The 24,496-nt window shown below is 38.4% G+C and overlaps 2 protein-coding genes across 4 annotated transcripts in view; one reads left to right on the forward strand and one right to left on the reverse strand.

The window, feature by feature from the left end:
- LOC144973571 (uncharacterized) overlaps positions 1 to 24,496 on the reverse strand; it is a 78,944-nt gene that overhangs the window by 17,014 nt on the left and 37,434 nt on the right. The window contains exon 1 of one of the 3 annotated variants that reach the window (XM_078916192.1): positions 22,099 to 22,238. The exons of the other annotated variants lie outside the window; for them this stretch is intronic. The gene's annotated coding sequence lies outside the window, so the exon portion shown is untranslated. Of the gene's footprint in view, positions 1 to 22,098; positions 22,239 to 24,496 lie in introns of those variants that run through there. 3 annotated transcript variants of the gene reach the window in all.
- Positions 9,498 to 12,824, forward strand: LOC144974011 (uncharacterized). The gene has a single exon (XM_078916900.1). It carries the CDS (start codon positions 9,498 to 9,500, stop codon positions 12,822 to 12,824), a length of 3,327 nt encoding a protein of 1,108 aa, XP_078773026.1.

Below are 24,496 nucleotides of genomic sequence, written 5' to 3' on the forward strand. Positions count from 1 at the left end.
AACAAAAATGTTTGTTATAGTTAAAGTATGGCAACACTGTGTCAACGAGCTTGTTTAGCAGAAAAAAAATATGTATAGCAAGAACTAACAGATTTTGTGTTTGAGTGAAATAAATCTATTTTTGTATAGATTGGGTGTGAAGTTTTGGGGAAAATCCGGAAAAGGGCCGTAAGGAGAGAGTTAATATGTACAATTAGTTGACCTGGTGATGCACAGGAAAACAACACGCGCAAAAAAAAAAAAAAAATAGCCTGGAGAACATAGTGAGAAAAGTAGATATATTCTGAGGAAAGGAGATAGATATTGAGGAAAGGAGATATATAGTGAGGAAAGGAGATAGATGAGGAAGTGGAGTAGGTATCCTGCGAAAATGGAGCACAATCATCAGGTTTGCGAGAAAGGAACGGAGGATGGAGAAGGAAAAGGAGGGGGGGGGGGGAGGGAGGAGGAGGAGGATGAGGAGGAGGAGGAGGGGGAGGAGGAAGAGGAGGAAGAGGATGAGGCGGAAAATGAATAAGAAGGAAAGAAAAGAAAAAGAAAGAAAAGGAGAAAGATAGAGAGGAAGAGGAAAAAGAGAAGACCACCGAATTTTTTTTTAAAAAAAGAAAAAAAAAAGAAAAAAGAAGCAGAATCTTGACGTTCGGATAATGTATCCCAAGGACAAATGGTAGAAAAATGTGCCTATTGACCCATGACCATCGAATACCAAATGAAGCGTGAAGACATAAAATTCTAAAGACTGTCTCCAGAAAGACATTAGTTGTACTGACTACTCACTCAGTTGGTAGTTCATAAATAAATCATACGTCTTTATAAAAGTATTTTTCACACAGTTATTGGCGTGTCATTCGCCTCGGGGTCAAAACCAATAGAGAAGGGAAGACTTTCTGGGACTATATTTATTATTGATTGTATTAAGACAACTCCCAATGAAATTGAATGGTACTTGTAGCTTGTTCTGACTGGATGAAATCAATATTATTACTCCAGTGTCCTATTAACTTTTGTCGTCGTACACTGTTTATAAATCTATAACTTCCCGAAACAGAAAGAAAACAAAAATAAAGAAAAACATAAAGCAAACATACACACGCGCACACACACACACACACACACACACATATATATATATATATATATATATATACACACACACACACATATATGAGTGTTGATGGGAACTTGTAGGTACGAGAGTGCTCGATAATTTAGGTTAGAACATATAAAAATAAACAAATTCACTCACGTATTTTTAAGCCGAAACGAACGTTTACCGACTGATGAAATGAAGGACATGGAAACGTTCGTTTCGGCTTAAAAATACGTGAGTGAACTTATTAATTATATATATATATATATATATATATATATATATATATATATATATATATACAAATACACAAAGAAAACAAACATAAATAAAAGCATAAAACAAACACACACATATACATACATACTCACACATTCACAGTCAAACATATTATAACACACAGGCGAGACATGAATACACCAAATTAACTTTACGTAAACCCGAAGTCTACAGTTAACCACAACAGCTTAATTGTTGAAAAAATGGTATGGTGAGAATTCAATATATGCCGGCCATTTTTTCTCACTCCTCTTTTCATCAAACAGCAACCTGAATAGCTCAGTCTCTTTCATTTCGCAGAAAGTACTTTGAGATAGAACATTCCTTATTATATTAATTGTAATAATAATATGTTTACTGCCAGAGATACCTTCATAAAGGCTAGCTTCCATTGATGTGGCCTCTCTCTCTCTCTCTCTCTCTCTCTCTCTCTTTCCCCCCCCCCCCCCCCCCCCCCCCCCCCCCCCCCCCCCCCCCCCCCCTCTCTCTCTCTCTCACTCTCTCTCTCTCTCATTAACATTAACATACCCGTTAGCACATCACACACACACACACACACACACTCCCCATACACACACACACACACTCCCCATACACACACATCGCACACACATATACACACGCATACACACACACCCCATACACACACACTCACACACACAACACACACACTCACACAAACACACACACACTCACACACACTCTCTCTCACACACACAAACACACACTCCCCACACATACCTTATCTTAGTCAAAGTCAATAATTCGATCAACCCTTTTGACATCAATCATTAATAATAAGAAATATCAGATCCCAACAGAAAAACAAAAACAAAACAAAACAAAACAATGCGTCGATTTGTATTGGACAGAATGGATGGATGAGTAGAATGAACAGCATGCAGCAATAATAATAAATGTGACCCCTCGGCTCAAAACGGTATTAAGTCGGGATGATTAAGATATTGAAAACTGAATTTGGAGCCCGAAATATCATGCTTAAGTTGAGTTTATATGCTTTATAGAGGAGAAGAAATATTATATTTTACTGTGCTAAATACCAACGTTTCCTATTTTTGACCAGTTTAACTATAATTTGACTTTTTAGCATCTGGTCCATCCCGAATTAATACTGTTTTGAGACGTTGGGTCACAAATTTAGTGAAGGATAGAAAAGGGAGAAGGCATAACGAGGGGGGGGGGGGGGGGGGGTAAAGAAGATAGAGGGTTGGATGAAGCTTGAGGAGGAAAGGGAAGAATTACAATGAGACGAGGAAAAAGAATGAAGAGAAGGAAGAACGATAAATTTATTGAGAGTTTTTACATAACGGAATATCCACTCGAAGTCTCAAAGCGGTTTACAAGGGGTCCCAGGCCAACAGCAACACAACATGAAGGACGAAATGTGACGTCTGTTGGACGATATTACATATATATTTTATTTTTTTTCGGACAGAACAACGCTGTTGACGACCTGGTACTCATTTTAACCTGAGTAGGGTGAGAGAATGTGAGTAAAGAGCCTTTTCCAAGGGCTCAACTCAACTATGCGCCGAACAAGGCTCGAACCCAGGACCTTCCGATCCGAAAACGAGTGTCATACCACAAGACCATATAGCCGCACGGGAGGAGGAGGAGGAGAAGGAGGAGGAGGAGGAGGAGGAGGAGGAGGAGGAGGAGGAGGAGGAGGAGGAGGAGGAGGAGGAGGAAGAGGAAACGATAAGATTGAAATGTCTAAAGTTACAAGGAATGGGAGAATCTGACAGTTTTGAAAAGGTAAACACAAGGATTGGAAAGGGAGAAGATAAGAAGATGAAGAGTTTTAGGGGGTCTTTTATTCTTTTTTTTTTCTCCCTTCCTCTCACAAATGAATTTCTAAACATATCGATAAGGTTGCAACACTAGAGAGAAAAAGAGAGGAGATCGGAAGTGAGTGTGTGTGTGTGAGAGAGAGAGAGAGAGAGAGAGAGAGAGAGAGAGAGAGAGAGAGAGAGAGAGATAAAATGATTTAGAGAGGTAAATAGAGACAGAACGATTGATAGAGATTTAGAGAAAGGGGGGGGGGGGGGGGTTAGAGAGATTCTAGAGAGGTGGGGGGGGGGGGGGATTTAGAATAAGATAAGAATTTATTTGTCCATACAGAGAGAGTAATAGGACAACTGTACTGTTGTAGATTAAAAGATTGACTGACTGCCTTGTATTGTTGTCCACAGTCCAACCCCTATGCTTACTATACGGGCATTTCAAGTCAGCCTGGATTAACCCACTCAACCCTAACATCGACTATATCCGTTGTTTACCCGGGTTACTTTTATCCCATGCCTATTTATTACATTTTTTATAAGGCGTAGTATCAAAGCTATTGTTTTTAGTTTTTACATGTTAATGATAGTTGAATAAAACTACCTATGTACATGCTCATTTTAATACATTTTTACCCAATTTTGAAAAGTAGCAAAAATCTCTAGGATTGAGTGAGTTAACCAGTTAACTGCCGTACTCGGGAAAGACACATATTTTAAAATTTGGCCAGAAAACTCGTCCTTCAACTAGCGATCGATTTAAATGACTTCATCTTCACCTCGCGAAGGCCCAAGTTTGAGAGTTGATTTTTTTTTAAATTGGGTTTTTTGGGTTTTTTTGTTTTGTTTTTGTTTGTTTTTTTTTTTTTGTTTTTTTTTTGCCAAGATGAGAGTCATTTACATCAATCAATATTTGAAGGACGAGTTTTCTGGCCAAATTTTTAAATACGTGACTTTCCAGAGTACGACCGTTAACGGGTTAATCAGACCAGTAAAGCCCAGATGATTGAGCGTTTAGATTACAATCTCTACAAGCTTGTACTTGTACCTACTTGTATACCACTGAATTATGACGTAACAAACAGTCAATTCGGTCGTCAACAAAACGGTCAATAGAAAAGAAAAACTATAAAAAAAACTTCAGTAGTTATGACGTAAAAATAGTCAGTTTAGTCGTTAATAAAACGGTCAATAGAAAAAAAAAACCCCAAAAAATTAAGCAGTTATGACGTAACAAATACTGAACAGTCAGTTGAGTCAACAAAACGGTCAACAGAAAATATGCGAGCAGTTATATAGCGCAATATCCAGTAAAGATGATCAAATAGCCACACAAGTGGTCCTTAGCCAACAGCAACACTTCTAACACGTAGGACGTGACATGGCGTGTATTCGTTACTCGTGAGACTTGAGATTGTCTTGTGGTAATGTCAATGTTGCTGCTCGAAGCTCCAAGAAATAAAAAAACAAACAATGTGACATTGTATGTAAGCTTCAATTTATTATACGAAAACAGATAAAATGGACGTTTCGGGTTTCCCATTTGTGACCCTTCGCCTCAAAACGGTATTAAGTCGGGTTGGTTAAGATGTTGGAATTTTAATTTATAACCAGAAATATCAGACTCGTGTTGAGTTTGTATGTTTTATTGAGGAGAATGGATACCATATTTTAGGGTGCTAATTCCAACAATTTATATTTTTGACCAGTTTAACATTCAATTCGGCTTTTAAGCAAATGATTCGTTCCGACCTAATACCGTTTTGAGGCGATGGGTCACATTTATCAACAAAACAGGATGAATGAAACACTCGTACAGACGAATGAGATTATGCGGTAGTTTCGTTGTTAACAACAATCTTATATTCAATTTCAAATTATTTATATTTTTTTTTTTTGTATTGTGGAATGACACTCGGCCCCTCCTCCCTCATGCAATTTGACCCATGACCAACCAAGCCTTCTCACGTGACTCTTTCTTTTTCTAAAACTTTGTAATGTAAATGTTGCTGCTCGAAACTCGAAGAAATAGATAATAATGTGAAATTGAATGTAAGCTGTGGTGTTTCATTCATCCTGTTTTGTTGATAAAGGGGAAACTCGAAACGTTCATTTGATATGTTTTTGTAATTAAATTGAAGCTTACATTCAATTTCACATTATTATCTATCTTTTTAAACTTTACATTCTAAGGCGTCAACCTTTTTATATAGTATAGGATTCCATTAACTCATTCAATCCTAGAGACTTTTGCTACTTTTCAAAATTTGAAGAAAATGTATTAAACATGAGCATGTACATAGATAGTTTTATTCAGCTATCATTAACACGTAAAAACTAAAAACATTAGTTTTGATACTACGCCTATAATTTGTCTCATAAAAATGAAATAAATAGGCATGGGGTAAAAGTAACCCCGGGTAAACTACGGATTTAGTCGGTGTCAGGGTTGAGTGAGTTAAGAAAAAAAAAAGTCATATTCAAATCATCCTTTTTTTAATGTCAAGATTGACACTATTAAAATGACAAACTAGGCACAGCACACATTAATATGAAATACTTTTTTTTAAAATTGTAACACGGTTGGTGTGTACCAGTAATGACAGACAAATCAGAGAGATAATCGGTAATCAAATGGGGGAGGGGGTGGGGGGGGGGGGATTCTGACATTTGATCTCCAGTAAGGTAGGCTGATAATTTTCTTTTTAAGTTTTTCATTATTTTTTTTGGGGGGGGGGGGGGGGGGGGGGGAAGGGGGGGGGGTGGGGTGTTTTTTTTTCTTGTAGCCTCTAATCATTCTGCTTTTAAACGTCATTAGTTAAAATGTCTCCATGTTAACTGACTCAACCCTAATACCGACTATATCCGTAGTGTACCCGTGTAACTTTTACCCTATGCCTATTTATTACATTTTTCTGAGGCAAATTTTGAAAGTAGCAAAAATCTCTAGGATTGAGTGAGTTAATAGGCATGCCAGGAAAAGCAACAAGAGGCCACGGATTTAATTAATACCGTTTACAGACGATGACTCACATATAAATATTTCTAGGCGAAAGGTGACAGGCTGAACAGTAGGTACTTGAAAATTTGTCATCAACATGATATTATATATTATTCTCGTTCTACAACGAATGCCGTCGTTTTTTACTTTAACTGACTCAACCCTAACGCCGACTATATCCGTTGTTTACCCGGGTTACTTTTACCCCATGCCTATTTATTACATTTTTCTGAGACAAATTATAGATAGAATGCGCTTGGCCAAGGAGTTCACAACATTGCCATCCGGAAGTATAACGGACCAACACACAAACTCTGTGTAACCATGAACTTTTATAGTCTGGTTAATACAGTTTAGTGAGAACAACTCACAAACGCGGATGGCAAAAACAATAACAAAGGCCTGAGTGACGTTGTAACGAAATGCTTCCGTGTAGGCGTCAGTTTACGACAGGATGTACGTCGTCGTAGTATTAGTTGTTGTTGTTATTGTAATCCCTCCGGAACAACCCTTCTTTTGTTGATACAGGTCTTATCAGATCATGCACCTATGGCCCGGAAGTTTGAATTAAACTACGTAGTGTGGGTGTTATTGTGAGAAAGGCATCAATCTTGTTTTCTCCGTAAACTTATAAGCAAAGTAGGATCCCTGTATTCTACGGGAGTGACTTTGTTATGGTATGGCTTGATTGATATCTCGTAACTATGGGGCTGACGAATTTATTTATCCTTGATATGAGGATGTCCGGTATCAGGATGGGTTGTTGTTGTCCATGATTATGGAATCTAAGGGAGTTTTAAGGAATTTCAGATGTTTACGGATATGACTAACATCCGGTTGTGTGGGTAGAATTTTGCTTCGTTTGCTTGATTTTTGCCTATAAATGCCAGAGTTTTGAGCAGTTTCTTCAGACCACTCAGCGGAGTCTTTTAGGCTCATTGTCTCAAAAGAGACCAGACAGCGGAGTCTTTTAGGCTCATAGTCTCTAAGCGATAACCACAGCGGAGTCTTTTAGGCTCATTTGTTTAACTCTTGTGTAGAGTTGGATTAAAGTCTTGTGTAGACTTTGTAGTGCTCAAAGTTCGAGCTGAAACACGTTTTGTGTTAACTCTTGTGTAGAGTGTGATTTAAGTCTTGTGTAGACTTTGTGGTGCTCAAAGTTTGAGCTGAATCAAGTTGTGTTATAACTCTTGTATAGAGTTTGATTAAAGTCTTGTGTAGACTTAATTTGTGATTTCAATAATCTGTTCGGCTCTGGTGAGATTTTGAATAATATGTTGTGATTACAATTATGATTGTGTTTTGATATCAATATCATAATATCACTTTAAATTTTGATTCTCAATTAATTAATCAGATAATGAAATTAATTGTGTAATATATTCTTGTTGTAAAGAAAATAAGCTTTTCTTGCTATAAAGCATTATTATTTCATATCTACAAAGTAAAGCAATATTAATCAACATTAATAAATTGATTTGTTAAAGTAAAATAATATTTACTCATTTAAAGTAAACATATTGAGTGAGTTCGAATATAGATAGAGTTATATTCGTATGATTATCATATTATAACAAAATCATTTTCTTTCTTTAAAGTGAATGAGCCGTTGGAGGCTGGGCTTTAACAAGCCAACTTTAGGCTATACGCTCATAGCTTGACACTAATAGAAACTGAACATTTGCCTGTTTTATAAGTTACCTGTGAAGAACCATTTGCTTATTTTAATATCAGAACATTGAGAAACAATTGATCTGTTTATGAATACTGTGAAACCAGAACAATTTCAAGAAGAGACAAATTAACATTATTAGAACAACCTTACAGTTTTGTTGAATATCAAGAACACTCTTTTGGCTTCCTTCCACACGTCTGGATTGTGATTAGTTAGCTAGTTAATTATTAGTTGCCTGTATGACTGTGATGGTTGCAACCTATCTGTGAGATTGTCTAATGTGGTAGCGGTTTGGTAAAGTATTGATAATTAATTGATTTAATTATATATTTTCATATCGCTTTCATATCATATTCATCATCACACCATCTCCATCAATTTGTCATCCATCCATTTGATTTCATACTTATTACATCTATCATTTCATCTTTATATCTCATAATATCTTTGTTATATTGTAATAAATATATCTTCATTTAGCTTCAAAACCTTTATCAACGTATTGTGTTTGGTTATTGATCGATGTCGTAGCTTGAATATAGCACACATAAACAAGGTTGCAAACTGCGCTACATAAGCATACGGTTTACGTGCGCACTTTGTGACATAATTTGGTGTCAGAAGTGGGATTCTTATTGTTGTGCATTCAAGAGACATCGCGACCAAACAAGTGTTGAGACAGGTTAGGGAGTTGTTTCAAACTTGAGATAGATACTATCTTTGAGCTTAAAGCAAATTGGTATCCATTTAATGGTTATAAGACTGTCATTATACGCAAGGTGTAATACAAGTTATTCTGGTAATTTTCACTTGTTCGGTTATACGTTGTCAGTCATCTGTCATAGTGATACGGATCACTGACTTAGCGCGAAAGCGGTACTCGCGCTGTGAAGCCTCCATTGTCCCCCCTCTCCCTTTTGTAAGGAACGAAGGTGGTTGTTGGGGTAATTTGATTCCGTGTAGGAATCTGGGTGAAGCTATTTTGTTGATTCCGTGTGGGGAATCTGGGTGAAGCTATTTTGTTGATTCCGTGTGGGGAATCTGGGTGAAGCGTTGGTTCCGTGTGAGGACCTGTATTAAATCAGTTGTTTTGACTCTAATATACGTCTATATTAAGTCAATGTTTTGAATTCCGTGTAGGAATCGGTAATAATTGCCTGTTTTGAATCTGTTTTGGGGTCTATATTGACCGCATATCATTAATAAGGTTACTTGTAATACCACTTTATTCTACGTGAAAGTAACATTTACGGCAACAGTGTTGATAAACATATTGAAGTTTGTTTATTTGAATTTGAATTGGTTTGATTAATTGTCCTAGAGATGGATGTGGAAAGATTAATTAAACTTGGAGAAAAATTGGAGTTAAGGGGTGAAGATCTCCGTGCTTGGGTGACAGCCCAGTTACAAGAAGATGAAGAGAGAAAAGAGAAGGAGAGAGAACGTGCCAAAGAAGAGGAGGAGATAAGCAGAGCACGAGCTCAAAGACAAGAAGCTCTGATGGAGAAAGAGCTTGAACTGCTTAGGTTAAAGTCGGAGTGTCAGGCTTCCTCCAACAACGACAGTATGACAAGTGACATTCGATCATTTACTCATGCTCCTACTGTTAAGAGTCCTCGACTTCCATGTTTTGACGAAAACAAGGATCATATGGACAGCTATCTGCTCCGTTTCGAGAGATACGCTAAAGTCAACGGCTGGGAATGCAGGGATTGGGCAATCCAGTTGTCTGCACTTCTCAAAGGGAAAGCACTGGACGTCTACACTCGACTGAGTGATGAAGATGCCATCGATTATGGGGTAGTAAAAGCGGCTTTATTGAGACGTTATAATCTAACGGATGATGGATTCAATGAAAAATTTAGGAAGAGTAGACCGGAACAAGGGGAGCGTTTTAGCCAGTTTGCGACTAGATTGGAGAGTTATATGGAAAAATGGATTGAGTTGTCGGGGAAAAGGAAGGACTCAGTTGCTGACATTCTGGATATGATATTGAAGGAACAGCTTGTCAGTGTCTGCGGTCGGGATTTGACGATTTTCATAAAAGAAAGACAACCGAAGACAGCAAGGGAAGTAATAGATTTAGGAGAAAAGTACATTGAAGCGCACGGTGTCGCAGGAACATTTTCCAAAAGTGGAGTGGCTCAAGAAAAATCAAAGAACGTCAATGAAAGTAGTCGAAACAACGTAATGAAGGACACTACCCGCTTCGCTAGCCAAATGGTTTGCCACAACTGTAAACGGCCAGGACATATGGCACGAGATTGTCGACAAAAGAAGCAAGCTGCTGCTGTGGTCGAGAGTCCCTTTTGTTATTACTGTCGGCGAAAAGGACACTTAATAAAAGATTGCCGTGAGAAGAAGAGGCACGAAGACAGGAAGGCACCTACCGGTATAGAACAAGTCTCCGCGATCACAGAAGATCATGAACCACAGAAATGTTTGAGACATGACAAGGTGGAATTAAAGTGCGGATGTGAGATGCCAATGATTTCTGCAGCGTGCTCAGGACATGTGCCAGTCGCACCTGTAATGCCGGTGGCCGCCGGATGGTTGAATGGGAAAAAGGTGAATGTGTTACGTGATAGCGGCAGTAGTTGTGTCATCGTCAGAAAAGGACTGATAAACAAGAGTAAGGATGACTGGAATAAAAAGGTCCTGATCTACTTGGCTAACGGAGAGGCTATTTCCGCACCACACGGTGAAGCTTATTTGGAATGCCCCTATTTTACCGGGAGATTGTCAGTCGTCGAGTTAGAATCCCCATTGCATGACGTTATACTTGGGAATATTGAAGGGGCCAAATGCCCAGGAATGCATGTAAAAACAATTACTGACGAGCAGGAATTGGGTCATGGAGATGAACTGAGCGCCGTACAAACACGAGGGCAACGTGAACGCAAGATCAAAGACTTGGTCACAGCTCCATCTATAGAGACAGGTGTAAGCGTCGACGAACTAAAGGAGAAACAAAAGCATGACATCACACTAAAAGCTGCGAGGGATGCTGCTACCAGAGGAGAGGTAAGAAACACAGGCAAGAGTAATACCAGTTGGTATGCCTATGACAGAGGTTTGCTGATCCGCTATTTTCAATCTCCAAGGGTTGAGCACGGGGATTTGGTAAAGCAAGTTGTCGTACCAAAATGCCTGCGTAATTCAGTCATGCGGTTGGCCCATGAAAGTGTACTCTCTGGACATCTCGCGGCAAAGAAAACGACTGATCGAATACTGAGTAATTTTTACTGGCCAAATATTTGGGAGGATGTCATGAGATTTTGTCAGTCTTGCGACCAGTGTCAAAAGTCAGCTCCGAGAGGAATCACCCCTAAGGTCCCTCTTACTAAAGTTCCGCTCATCGATGAACCCTTCAGTCGGGTAGCAGTGGATCTAATTGGCCCCATCATGCCGGCATCAGATAGAGGAAACCGATATATACTCACTGTGGTGGATTACTGTACGAGGTATCCAGAGGCCATTGCTCTGAAGAGTATGGAAACAGAAAGAGTAGCAGAAGGATTGGTTGACATCTTTAGCCGCACGGGAATACCTAAGGAGATGCTAAGCGACAGGGGGACGCAATTCACATCAGACCTGATGAAGGAAGTATGCAGACTGCTCTCCGTAAAACAAATCACTACTAGTCCTTATCACCCACAAGCCAATGGGCTTGTAGAGAGATTTAATGGAACTTTAAAAGGAATGCTCAAGAGGTTGGCTGCAGAGCGACCCTCAGACTGGGACAGATACATCAATGCTGCATTATTTTCATACAGGGAGGCTCCTCAGGAATCTCTTGGTTTCTCTCCGTTTGAGCTCTTATTTGGAAGGCCTGTGAGAGGACCGATGAAAATATTACGGGAACTATGGACCGAAGACATAGAAGACCCGGATGTGAAAACGACGTATCAATACGTAGTCGATTTAAGGGAAAAGATAGAGAATACTGTGAAGGCAGCACACGATAACCTGCAGTATTCATCCTCGCGTTACAAGGCACATTTTGACAAAAAGGCCAAAGTAAGGTCATTTGAAAAGGGAGATAAAGTATTGCTCTTACTGCCCACGAAACATAACAAACTGGAATTGAAGTGGCAGGGTCCTTTTGAAGTGAAAGATGTCACGGGTCCGAATAATTACGTCATTAATATAGACAACACCAGAAGGACATACCACGTCAATTTGCTGAAAAGGTACTACGTGAGAGACGTGGAGAAGGAGAATGAAGTCGGTGTTCTTCAATGTGCCGTGGCAGCGGTTATCGAAGATAACGATGGTGATGGAGAAAAGGTTCTTCCTCGGATGGAATTGCCTGCTCTGAAACAGACTGAGACCAAAGACGATGTCATCCTGCATGAAGGAATGAGTCCTCAGCAGATAGGTCAATTGCAGGGCATGCTCCAGGATTTTGATGACGTATTGACCGATGTGCCAGGACGCACGAATAATTACATCTACGACATCCGTTTGACGTCGGATTGTCCAGTCAGAAAGAAACCATATCCCGTGCCTCAAGCATTAAAAACCACATTAAAAGAAGAAGTGAAGGCCATGCTTCGCGCCGGGATAATCGAGCCATCGGATAGTCCGTATTGTTCGCCATCCGTCGTTGTCAAGAAGAAGGACGGAACCATTCGTTATTGTGTGGACTTCAGATCCCTTAACAACATTACGGTGTTCGATGCGGAACCAATGCCTAGACTTGATGATCTGTTTCAAGAAATTGGGACATCATGTCACTTTGTCTCAAAGATTGATTTATCCCGTGGATTCTGGCAAATTCCATTGTCAGACAGGACCAAGGAGGAAAACGGCATTTGCAACAGAGTTAGGACTGATGCAGTTTACTGTAATGCCCTTCGGACTTCAAGGGGCGCCCTCCGCGTTCTCGCGGATGATGAGAAAAGTCGTTGGTGGACTTCCCAACGTGAAAAACTACATCGACGATATTCTCATTCACACTGCAACATGGGATGAACATTTAAAAACGTTAAGGACAGTTCTTCAAAGGTTGCGTGATTGCGGCTTGACGGCGAAACCGTCAAAGTGCCTGCTTGGTTTCCCGGAGGTGGAGTTTTTAGGCCATTCTATTGGTGGAGGGAATTTAAGGCCAACCATGGACAAGGTCAAATCGATCCAAGAGGCAAACTTACCCTCGAACAAGAAACAAATGAGAAGTTTTCTTGGGCTGGCATCATTCTACCGACGTTATGTGCCAAACTTCTCAGCAGTGGCAGCTCCCTGACAGACGCGACAAAGAAAGGCATGCCCAACAGAGTGATTTGGGACGAACCACAGAAGAGAGCCTTCCAAACGCTGAAAAATATGCTTACATCGGATCCCGTGTTGCGCCTTCCAGATTATGATAAGCCGTTTATTTTATCTACGGACGCCAGCGACACAGGATTAGGTGCTGTGCTATCTCAGGAACATGATGGAGTCAAATATCCAGTTACCTATTTAAGCAGGAAATTGTTACCGCGGGAGCAGAGGTACTCTGTTGTTGAGAAGGAATGTCTGGCCGTAGTTTGGGCTGTGAAAACACTAAATGTGTATTTCATTGGTAAAGAATTTATAATTGAAACTGATCATGCCCCACTTCTGTATCTGAACAGGGCGAAATCAGAGAATGGGAGACTGATGAGGTGGTCTCTCTTGCTTAATCAATACCGATTTGTCCTACGTTCCGTAAAAGGGAAGGATAATCATGGTCCAGATTATTTATCGAGATCGATGTGATCTTGAGGCATTTCGATGATCTAACTAAATGTTGTACCAAATTTAGTCTTAGGGGGGAGATATGTAACGAAATGCTTCCGTGTAGGCGTCAGTTTACGACAGGATGTACGTCGTCGTAGTATTAGTTGTTGTTGTTATTGTAATCCCTCCGGAACAACCCTTCTTTTGTTGATACAGGTCTTATCAGATCATGCACCTATGGCCCGGAAGTTTGAATTAAACTACGTAGTGTGGGTGTTATTGTGAGAAAGGCATCAATCTTGTTTTCTCCGTAAACTTATAAGCAAAGTAGGATCCCTGTATTCTACGGGAGTGACTTTGTTATGGTATGGCTTGATTGATATCTCGTAACTATGGGGCTGACGAATTTATTTATCCTTGATATGAGGATGTCCGGTATCAGGATGGGTTGTTGTTGTCCATGATTATGGAATCTAAGGGAGTTTTAAGGAATTTCAGATGTTTACGGATATGACTAACATCCGGTTGTGTGGGTAGAATTTTGCTTCGTTTGCTTGATTTTTGCCTATAAATGCCAGAGTTTTGAGCAGTTTCTTCAGACCACTCAGCGGAGTCTTTTAGGCTCATTGTCTCAAAAGAGACCAGACAGCGGAGTCTTTTAGGCTCATAGTCTCTAAGCGATAACCACAGCGGAGTCTTTTAGGCTCATTTGTTTAACTCTTGTGTAGAGTTGGATTAAAGTCTTGTGTAGACTTTGTAGTGCTCAAAGTTCGAGCTGAAACACGTTTTGTGTTAACTCTTGTGTAGAGTGTGATTTAAGTCTTGTGTAGACTTTGTGGTGCTCAAAGTTTGAGCTGAATCAAGTTGTGTTATAACTCTTGTATAGAGTTTGATTAAAGTCTTGTGTAGACTTAATTTGTGATTTCAATAATCTGTTCGGCTCTGGTGAGATTTTGAATAATATGTTGTGATTACAATTATGATTGTGTTTTGATATCAATATCATAATATCACTTTAAATTTTGATTCTCAATTAATTAATCAGATAATGAAATTAATTGTGTAATATATTCTTGTTGTAAAGAAAATAAGCTTTTCTTGCTATAAAGCATTATTATTTCATATCTACAAAGTAAAGCAATATTAATCAACATTAATAAATTGATTTGTTAAAGTAAAATAATATTTACTCATTTAAAGTAAACATATTGAGTGAGTTCGAATATAGATAGAGTTATATTCGTATGATTATCATATTATAACAAAATCATTTTCTTTCTTTAAAGTGAATGAGCCGTTGGAGGCTGGGCTTTAACAAGCCAACTTTAGGCTATACGCTCATAGCTTGACACTAATAGAAACTGAACATTTGCCTGTTTTATAAGTTACCTGTGAAGAACCATTTGCTTATTTTAATATCAGAACATTGAGAAACAATTGATCTGTTTATGAATACTGTGAAACCAGAACAATTTCAAGAAGAGACAAATTAACATTATTAGAACAACCTTACAGTTTTGTTGAATATCAAGAACACTCTTTTGGCTTCCTTCCACACGTCTGGATTGTGATTAGTTAGCTAGTTAATTATTAGTTGCCTGTATGACTGTGATGGTTGCAACCTATCTGTGAGATTGTCTAATGTGGTAGCGGTTTGGTAAAGTATTGATAATTAATTGATTTAATTATATATTTTCATATCGCTTTCATATCATATTCATCATCACACCATCTCCATCAATTTGTCATCCATCCATTTGATTTCATACTTATTACATCTATCATTTCATCTTTATATCTCATAATATCTTTGTTATATTGTAATAAAATATATCTTCATTTAGCTTCAAAACCTTTATCAACGTATTGTGTTTGGTTTAACTATAATTTGACTTTTTAGCATCTGGTCCATCCCGAATTAATACTGTTTTGAGACGTTGGGTCACAAATTTAGTGAAGGATAGAAAAGGGAGAAGGCATAACGAGGGGGGGGGGGGGGGTAAAGAAGATAGAGGGTTGGATGAAGCTTGAGGAGGAAAGGGAAGAATTACAATGAGACGAGGAAAAATAATGAAGAGAAGGAAGAAGGATAAATTTATTGAGAGTTTTTACATAACGGAATATCCACTCGAAGTCTCAAAGCGGTTTACAAGGGGTCCCAGGCCAACAGCAACACAACATGAAGGACGAAATGTGACGTCTGTTGGACGATATTACATATATATTTTATTTTTTTTCGGACAGAACAACGCTGTTGACGACCTGGTACTCATTTTAACCTGAGTAGGGTGAGAGAATGTGAGTAAAGAGCCTTTTCCAAGGGCTCAACTCAACTATGCGCCGAACAAGGCTCGAACCCAGGACCTTCCGATCCGAAAACGAGTGTCATACCACAAGACCATATAGCCGCACGGGAGGAGGAGGAGGAGAAGGAGGAGGAGGAGGAGGAGGAGGAGGAGGAGGAGGAGGAGGAGGAGGAGGAGGAGAAAGAGGAAACGATAAGATTGAAATGTCTAAAGTTACAAGGAATGGGAGAATCTGACAGTTTTGAAAAGGTAAACACAAGGATTGGAAAGGGAGAAGATAAGAAGATGAAGAGTTTTAGGGGGTCTTTTATTCTTTTTTTTTTCTCCCTTCCTCTCACAAATGAATTTCTAAACATATCGATAAGGTTGCAACACTAGAGAGAAAAAGAGAGGAGATCGGAAGTGAGTGTGTGTGTGTGAGAGAGAGAGAGAGAGAGAGAGAGAGAGAGAGAGAGAGAGAGAGAGAGAGAGATAAAATGATTTAGAGAGGTAAATAGAGACAGAACGATTGATAGAGATTTAGAGAAAGGGGGGGGGGGTTAGAGAGATTCTAGAGAGGTGGGGGGGGGGGGGGGGGTTTAGAAAAAGATAAGAATTTATTTGTCCATACAGAGAGAGTAATAGGACAACTGTACTGTTGTAGATTAAAAGATTGACTGACTGCCTTGTATTGTTGTCCACAGTCCAACCCTATGCTTACTATACGGGCATTTCAAGTCAGCCTGGATTAACCCACTCAACCCTAACATCGACTATATCCGTTGTTTACCCGGGTTACTTTTATCCCATGCCTATTTATTACATTTTTTATAAGGCGTAGTATCAAAGCTATTGTTTTTAGTTTTTACATGTTAATGATAGTTGAATAAAACTACCTATGTACATGCTCATTTTAATACATTTTTACCCAATTTTGAAAAGTAGCAAAAATCTCTAGGATTGAGTGAGTTAACCAGTTAACTGCCGTACTCGGGAAAGACACATATTTTAAAATTTGGCCAGAAAACTCGTCCTTCAACTAGCGATCGATTTAAATGACTTCATCTTCACCTCGCGAAGGCCCAAGTTTGAGAGTTGATTTTTTTTTAAATTGGGTTTTTTGGGTTTTTTTGTTTTGTTTTTGTTTGTTTTGTTTTTGTTTTTGTTTTTTGCCAAGATGAGAGTCATTTACATCAATCAATATTTGAAGGACGAGTTTTCTGGCCAAATTTTTAAATACGTGACTTTCCAGAGTACGACCGTTAACGGGTTAATCAGATCAGTAAAGCCCAGATGATTGAGCGTTTAGATTACAATCTCTACAAGCTTGTACTTGTACCTACTTGTATACCACTGAATTATGACGTAACAAACAGTCAATTCGGTCGTCAACAAAACGGTCAATAGAAAAGAAAAACTATAAAAAAAACTTCAGTAGTTATGACGTAAAAATAGTCAGTTTAGTCGTTAATAAAACGGTCAATAGAAAAAAAAAATCCCAAAAAATTAAGCAGTTATGACGTAACAAATACTGAACAGTCAGTTGAGTCAACAAAACGGTCAACAGAAAATATGCGAGCAGTTATATAGCGCAATATCCAGTAAAGATGATCAAATAGCCACACAAGTGGTCCTTAGCCAACAGCAACACTTCTAACACGTAGGACGTGACATGGCGTGTATTCGTTACTCGTGAGATTTGAGATTGTCTTGTGGTAATGTCAATGTTGCTGCTCGAAGCTCCAAGAAATAAAAAAACAAACAATGTGACATTGTATGTAAGCTTCAATTTATTATACGAAAACAGATAAAATGGACGTTTCGGGTTTCCCATTTGTGACCCTTCGCCTCAAAACGGTATTAAGTCGGGTTGGTTAAGATGTTGGAATTTTAATTTATAACCAGAAATATCAGACTCGTGTTGAGTTTGTATGTTTTATTGAGGAGAATGGATACCATATTTTAGGGTGCTAATTCCAACAATTTATATTTTTGACCAGTTTAACATTCAATTCGGCTTTTAAGCAAATGATTCGTTCCGACCTAATACCGTTTTGAGGCGATGGGTCACATTTATCAACAAAACAGGATGAATGAAACACTCGTACAGACGAATGAGATTATGCGGTAGTTTCGTTGTTAACAACAATCTTATATTCAATTTCAAATTATTTATATTTTTTTTTTGTATTGTGGAATGACACTCGGCCCCTCCTCCCTCATGCAATTTGACCCATGACCAACCAAGCCTTCTCACGTGACTCTTTCTTTTTCTAAAACTTTGTAATGTAAATGTTGCTGCTCGAAACTCGAAGAAATAGATAATAATGTGAAATTGAATGTAAGCTGTGGTGTTTCATTCATCCTGTTTTGTTGATAAAGGGGAAACTCGAAACGTTCATTTGATATGTTTTTGTAATTAAATTGAAGCTTACATTCAATTTCACATTATTATCTATCTTTTTAAACTTTACATTCTAAGGCGTCAACCTTTTTATATAGTATAGGATTCCATTAACTCATTCAATCCTAGAGACTTTTGCTACTTTTCAAAATTTGAAGAAAATGTATTAAACATGAGCATGTACATAGATAGTTTCATTCAGCTATCATTAACACGTAAAAACTAAAAACATTAGTTTTGATACTACGCCTATAATTTGTCTCATAAAAATGAAATAAATAGGCATGGGGTAAAAGTAACCCCGGGTAAACTACGGATTTAGTCGGTGTCAGGGTTGAGTGAGTTAAGAAAAAAAAAAGTCATATTCAAATCATCCTTTTTTTAATGTCAAGATTGACACTATTAAAATGACAAACTAGGCACAGCACACATTAATATGAAATACTTTTTTTTTAAATTGTAACACGGTTGGTGTGTACCAGTAATGACAGACAAATCAGAGAGATAATCGGTAATCAAATGGGGGAGGGGTGGGGGGGGGGGGATTCTGACATTTGATCTCCAGTAAGGTAGGCTGATAATTTTCTTTTTAAGTTTTTCATTATTTTTTTTTTGGGGGGGGGGAGGGGGGGGGAGGGGGGGGGAAGGGGGGGGGGGTGGGGGTGTTTTTTTTTCTTGTAGCCTCTAATCATTCTGCTTTTAAACGTCATTAGTTAAAATGTCTCCATGTTAACTGACTCAACCCTAATACCGACTATATCCGTAGTGTACCCGTGTAACTTTTACCCTATGCCTATTTATTACATTTTTCTGAGGCAAATTTTGAAAGTAGCAAAAATCTCTAGGATTGAGTGAGTTAATAGGCATGCCAGGAAAAGCAACAAGAGGCCACGGATTTAATTAATACCGTTTACAGACGATGACTCACATATAAATATTTCTAGGCGAAAGGTGACAGGCTGAACAGTAGGTACTTGAAAATTTGTCATCAACATGATATTATATATTATTCTCGTTCTACAACGAATGCCGTCGTTTTTTACTTTAACTGACTCAACCCTAACGCCGACTATATCCGTTGTTTACCCGGGTTACTTTTACCCCATGCCTATTTATTACATTTTTCTGAGACAAATTATAGATAGAATGCGCTTGGCCAAGGAGTTCACAACATTGCCATCCGGAAGTATAACGGACCAACACAAAACTCTGTGTAACCATGAACTTTTATAGTCTGGTTAATACAGTTTAGTGAGAACAACTCACAAACGCGGATGGCAAAAACAATAACAAAGGCCTGAGTGACGTCATCTGCATACTATCTTCTATAGGCGTAGTATCAAAGCTTGTGTTTTCAATAATTACAAGTTAATGATAGTTGAATAAAACTATCTATGTAAACGCTTATTTTTAATACATTTTTCTCCAATTTTGAAAAGTGGCAAAAAATCTCTAGGATTGAGTGAGTTAACCCAGATTTCGCCATAACTAGAAAACTTATTAATCAGCCTTTACGACTTTACGGACCCAGGGACTCGTCTCCGATTATGCCTGAGGACGTAAGAACGACATGTCAATGACCTCTTAGCGTACACGTTTCTGTCTCTGTCTTGCATTCATATATTATATGCACACGCTGGACTATATAAACTACCATACTCTAGAAAAAACCCATATTTAAAAATTTGGCCAGAAAACTCGTCCTTCAAATATCGATCGATTTAAATGACTCTCATCTTGGAAAAAAAAACTCTCAAACCCGGGACGAGAGTTTTTTTTTCCAAGATGAGAGTCATTTAAATCGATCGATATTTGAAGGACGAGTTTTCTGGCCAAATTTTTAAAAATGGGTTTTTCTGGATTACGGCAATGTAGAGAACTCCACCCCACCAACCCACCGTTTTCAGGCACAGACAAATTCGGTTCCATTAGGGGTCATTATCATAATAATATAAAATGTATCCAGTATATTATTAGAACAACACATTCAGTGCTTTCATAACCGTTTAACCCATTTACTGCCTTACTGTCCGGAAAGTGCGGCTATGTGGTCTAGTGGTATGACACTCGCTTTCGAATCGGAAGGTCCTGGGTTCGAGCCTCGCTCGCTCGGCGCATAGTTGAGTCCTTGGAAAAGGCTCTTTACTCACATTCTCTCATCGTACTCAGGTGTAAAATGAGTACCTGGCCGTTAACAGCGTTGTCTCTGTCCCAAAAATTTGTAATATCGCCTGATAGGCGTCATGTCTCGTCCTACATGTTATGTGTTGCGGTTGGCCAGGGACCCCTTGTAAAGCCCTTTGAGCACGTTTAGTGGATATTGCGCTATATAAAAGCTCAAGTTAAGTCAAGTTAAAAAAAAACAACACGTATTTAAAATTTTGGCCAGAAAACTCGTCCTTCAAATATATAATATCATATCGAATTTAAATTACCCTCATCTTGGCAAAAAAAAAAACCATCTCAAACCTGAGACCTCGCTAGCTAGGTCAAGATAAAGGTGATTTTAAATCGATCGATATAATTTTCTGGCTAAATTTTTAAATACGTGTTCTTTCCAAAGTACGGCTGTTTACTGGTTCAATCTGCTTGACAAAAAGATCTTATGTTATATCTTTTGTTCGTGTTAAGGCCTTGTAAAAAGAACTGAAGATCATTTTTCTCAAATACACGCAAGAATACAATTCTTGCACTTGCGAGGGTAAACATACGCATAAACGCCCATATTTGGGATCTATGTATTTGTCTCCGATTATGTCCAACACAGTGAACACTATAATGAAGGAAGCCCGCATAGTAATAATATTATTTCATAGGCCTGTTTAATTTATAGAGAGAATGAAGTTGACGTCAATCGGGTCTTTGTTTTTTGGGTTTTTTTTTTTGCCATTCGCGTTCATAAGTAATTCTCACTAAACTGTATTAACCATACTATAAACGATTAAGGTTACATAATATAACAAAGTTTTGTGTGTTGGTCTGTTAAACTTCCGGGTGGCAATGTTGTGAACTTCTTAGCCAAGTGCACACTATCGATAGATAGTATGCGCTTGGTTAAGAAGTTCACAACATTGTGAAGTATAAGGGACCAACACACAAAACTATGTGTAACCATGAACTTTTATAGGCTGGTTAATGCAGTTTAGTGAGAATAACTCATAAACACGGATGGCAAAAAAAAAAAAAAAAAAAAAAACAATAACAAAAAAGACCCGAGTGACGTCAACTTCGTCATATCTATAATGAAGGCAACTCACATGGTGACAATAATATTTCACAGGACTAGGTGATTTATAAGAGTGAACAAAACGCACAAATCTCACAACGCGGAGAATAACAATAAACCAAAATATTTGGAATAATGTACCATAACATGTGTGGGCAATACTCTTCAACAGTCATAACGTCACTTCCTTCCTTATGACGCATGGTAACTTAGTAACAATGGCTCTAAACTATCGGAACAATGGCGAGCGCCCTTATGAAATATTTCTCCGACGAGCGCATAAAAGTGTATCCAGAGGAGAAAAACATTATAAATATGATCATGTTTTGACTTGTACACATTCTGATCACAAGACATATGAGAAGTTCTAGCCAGTATTAAGAATAAAAAGTACCAATTTTCTTTGTTTAGAACCACGATGGCCGCCAGTGCTGGGCGACGTGACATCAGACTATTGCATCCAATTGTTACTTCGAGGCTGATCTGATCAAGAGACTGAAACAGGTAATCAATGCATTAACTCAATACAAAGATCGCCTCCAAACATACAATCTGATAAAGAATTTACATGAACTTTTCGACCGAAAATCCAAATGCACATTAATTTATGATTATAGCCATCTCCGTAAAACTCACCTCAAAGAAAAGAGAAGTCTAAACAAACCACGAGTAAACAAAACAACCGTGGAAGTAAATAAAATAATATCACGATCGAACGGCACTGAGGTACGTTTAGAGAGGTTTTTATGGACCCTGGTCAGTGGTCAAGGAAAGGCATTGGCTAACTCTAATCGCCTGGGATAATCCATTTGTGTACATTGTACAACGTTGTGGAATTGAAGTATATGGTGTTTGGCACTTGGATTGACCTCAAACACACACACACACACACACACACATACACACATACATACATACATACATACATACACACACGTCCACTCTCAAGATGTCATTGTTTTGGGGGCCGTTCCTATTTATATACCATATTAAAATTGCAGCATATTGAATTGAATGGCCTTATTCATACCCACAAGTGTATCGTTTTTATATTCTGAGGCTTTCACACACATACACACACACACATACACACACACATACACACACACACATACACACACACACACACGTCCACTCTCAAGCTATCATTGTTTTGGGGGCCGTTCCTATTTATATACCATATTAAAATTGTAGAATATTGAATTGCCTTATTCATACCCACAAGTGTATCTTTTTTATATTCTCAAACACACACGCACACATACACACACACATACACACACACATACACACACACACACACACACATGTCCACTCTCAAGCTATCATTGTTTTGGGGGCCGTTCCTATTTATATACCATATTAAAATTGTAGAATATTGAATTGCCTTATTCATACCCACAAGTGTATCTTTTTTTATATTCTCAAACACACACGCACACATACACACACACATACATACACACACACATACACACACACACACATGTCCACTCTCAAGCTATCATTGTTTTGGGGGCCGTTCCTATTTATATACCATATTAAAATTGTAGAATATTGAATGGCCTTATTCTTACCCGCAAGTGTATCTTTTTGATATTCTCAAACACACACACACACGCATACACACACACACACATGTCCACTCTCAAGCTATCATTGTTTTGGGGGCCGTTCCTATTTATATACCATATTAAAATTGTAGAATATTGAATTGCCTTATTCATACCCGCAAGTGTATCTTTTTTATATTCTCAAACACACAAACACACAAACACACACATACACACACACACACACACACATGTCCACTCTCAAGCTGTCATTGTTTTGGGGGCCGTTCCTATTTATATCTCATCTCATGTAGTTCCATATCTGAAGCAGACGTCGGAGGTCATCTTCCGCCAAGCTGATCTATCTCTTGCCAATTCTATTAAAGCAGCGCCACCTTTCTCAGCTTCATCTGTCCAAGTTCTTATCCCTTTCAAATACGTTATTCTTTGTCTTCCTCTTATTCTTTTTCCATTCATCTTTCCAGTCAAGGCGAGTATTTCCAAACCAGGGTGGCGGATAATGTGTCCTAAAAATTCCATTAGGCGTTTGATGATTTTTGTTATCAGTGATCTTTTTCTGTTGGCCATTTCTAAAATTTCTTCATTTCTTTTCCTTTCCATCCATGACACCCTCATCATTCTTCTGTAAAACCACATTTCCACTGCCTCCAGTCTTTTAACCATGGTCTTGTTTATGGTCCAGCTCTCACAACCATATAGCAGCACAGACAGTACATAGCAATCCAGGACTTTGATTTTTGTTTTCATGCTAATATTCCTGTTTTTCATAATTGTATGCAGCTGGTTGAATGCATTCTTCGCCATACCTATTCTTTTCTTTATTTCACAATCTGATTTTCCATTGGATGTTACATTGAAGCCTAAATATTTGAAACATTCAACTTGTTGTATTGTTTGTCCTCTGCTTGTTATTACACAGGCTGGTGGGTTATTATTTTTAGATACCGTCATACATTCTGTTTTAGATATATTCAGTTCCAGTCCCATATTTTCACTACTCCTGACTACAACATCCAGTAATTCTTGTAGTTCATGTTCAGATTCTGCCAGTAGAACCGTATCATCTGCATACCTCAGATTTGTTACATTCTTTCTCCCAATACACACCCCCTTCTTATGTTCGATATCTCTTAATATCATTTCACTATAGAGGTTGAATAAATCTGGAGACAAAACACACCCCTGCCTAACTCCTCTTCTAATAGGTGTAAAACTGCTTAGCTCGTTGTCAACACGCATTGCTGCTTCTTGTTCCCAGTACAAATTCCGTAATATTCTTAAATCTTTACCATCAATGTCCAAGGATGATAGAATTTTGAATAGTTTTTCGTGTTGTACTTTATCAAAGGCTTTTGAATAGTCGATGAAACACATATACAGATCTTTATTTACTTCAATACATCTTTCCATCAGCATTGATAATGTGAATATTCCATTTCTGGTACCCTTGTCCTCAACAA

Source organism: Berghia stephanieae, chromosome 5 (assembly GCF_034508935.2).
Source record: "Berghia stephanieae isolate SIO BIC M18660-M18661 chromosome 5, UCSD_Bste_1.3, whole genome shotgun sequence".
NCBI lineage: Eukaryota > Metazoa > Mollusca > Gastropoda > Nudibranchia > Aeolidiidae > Berghia > Berghia stephanieae.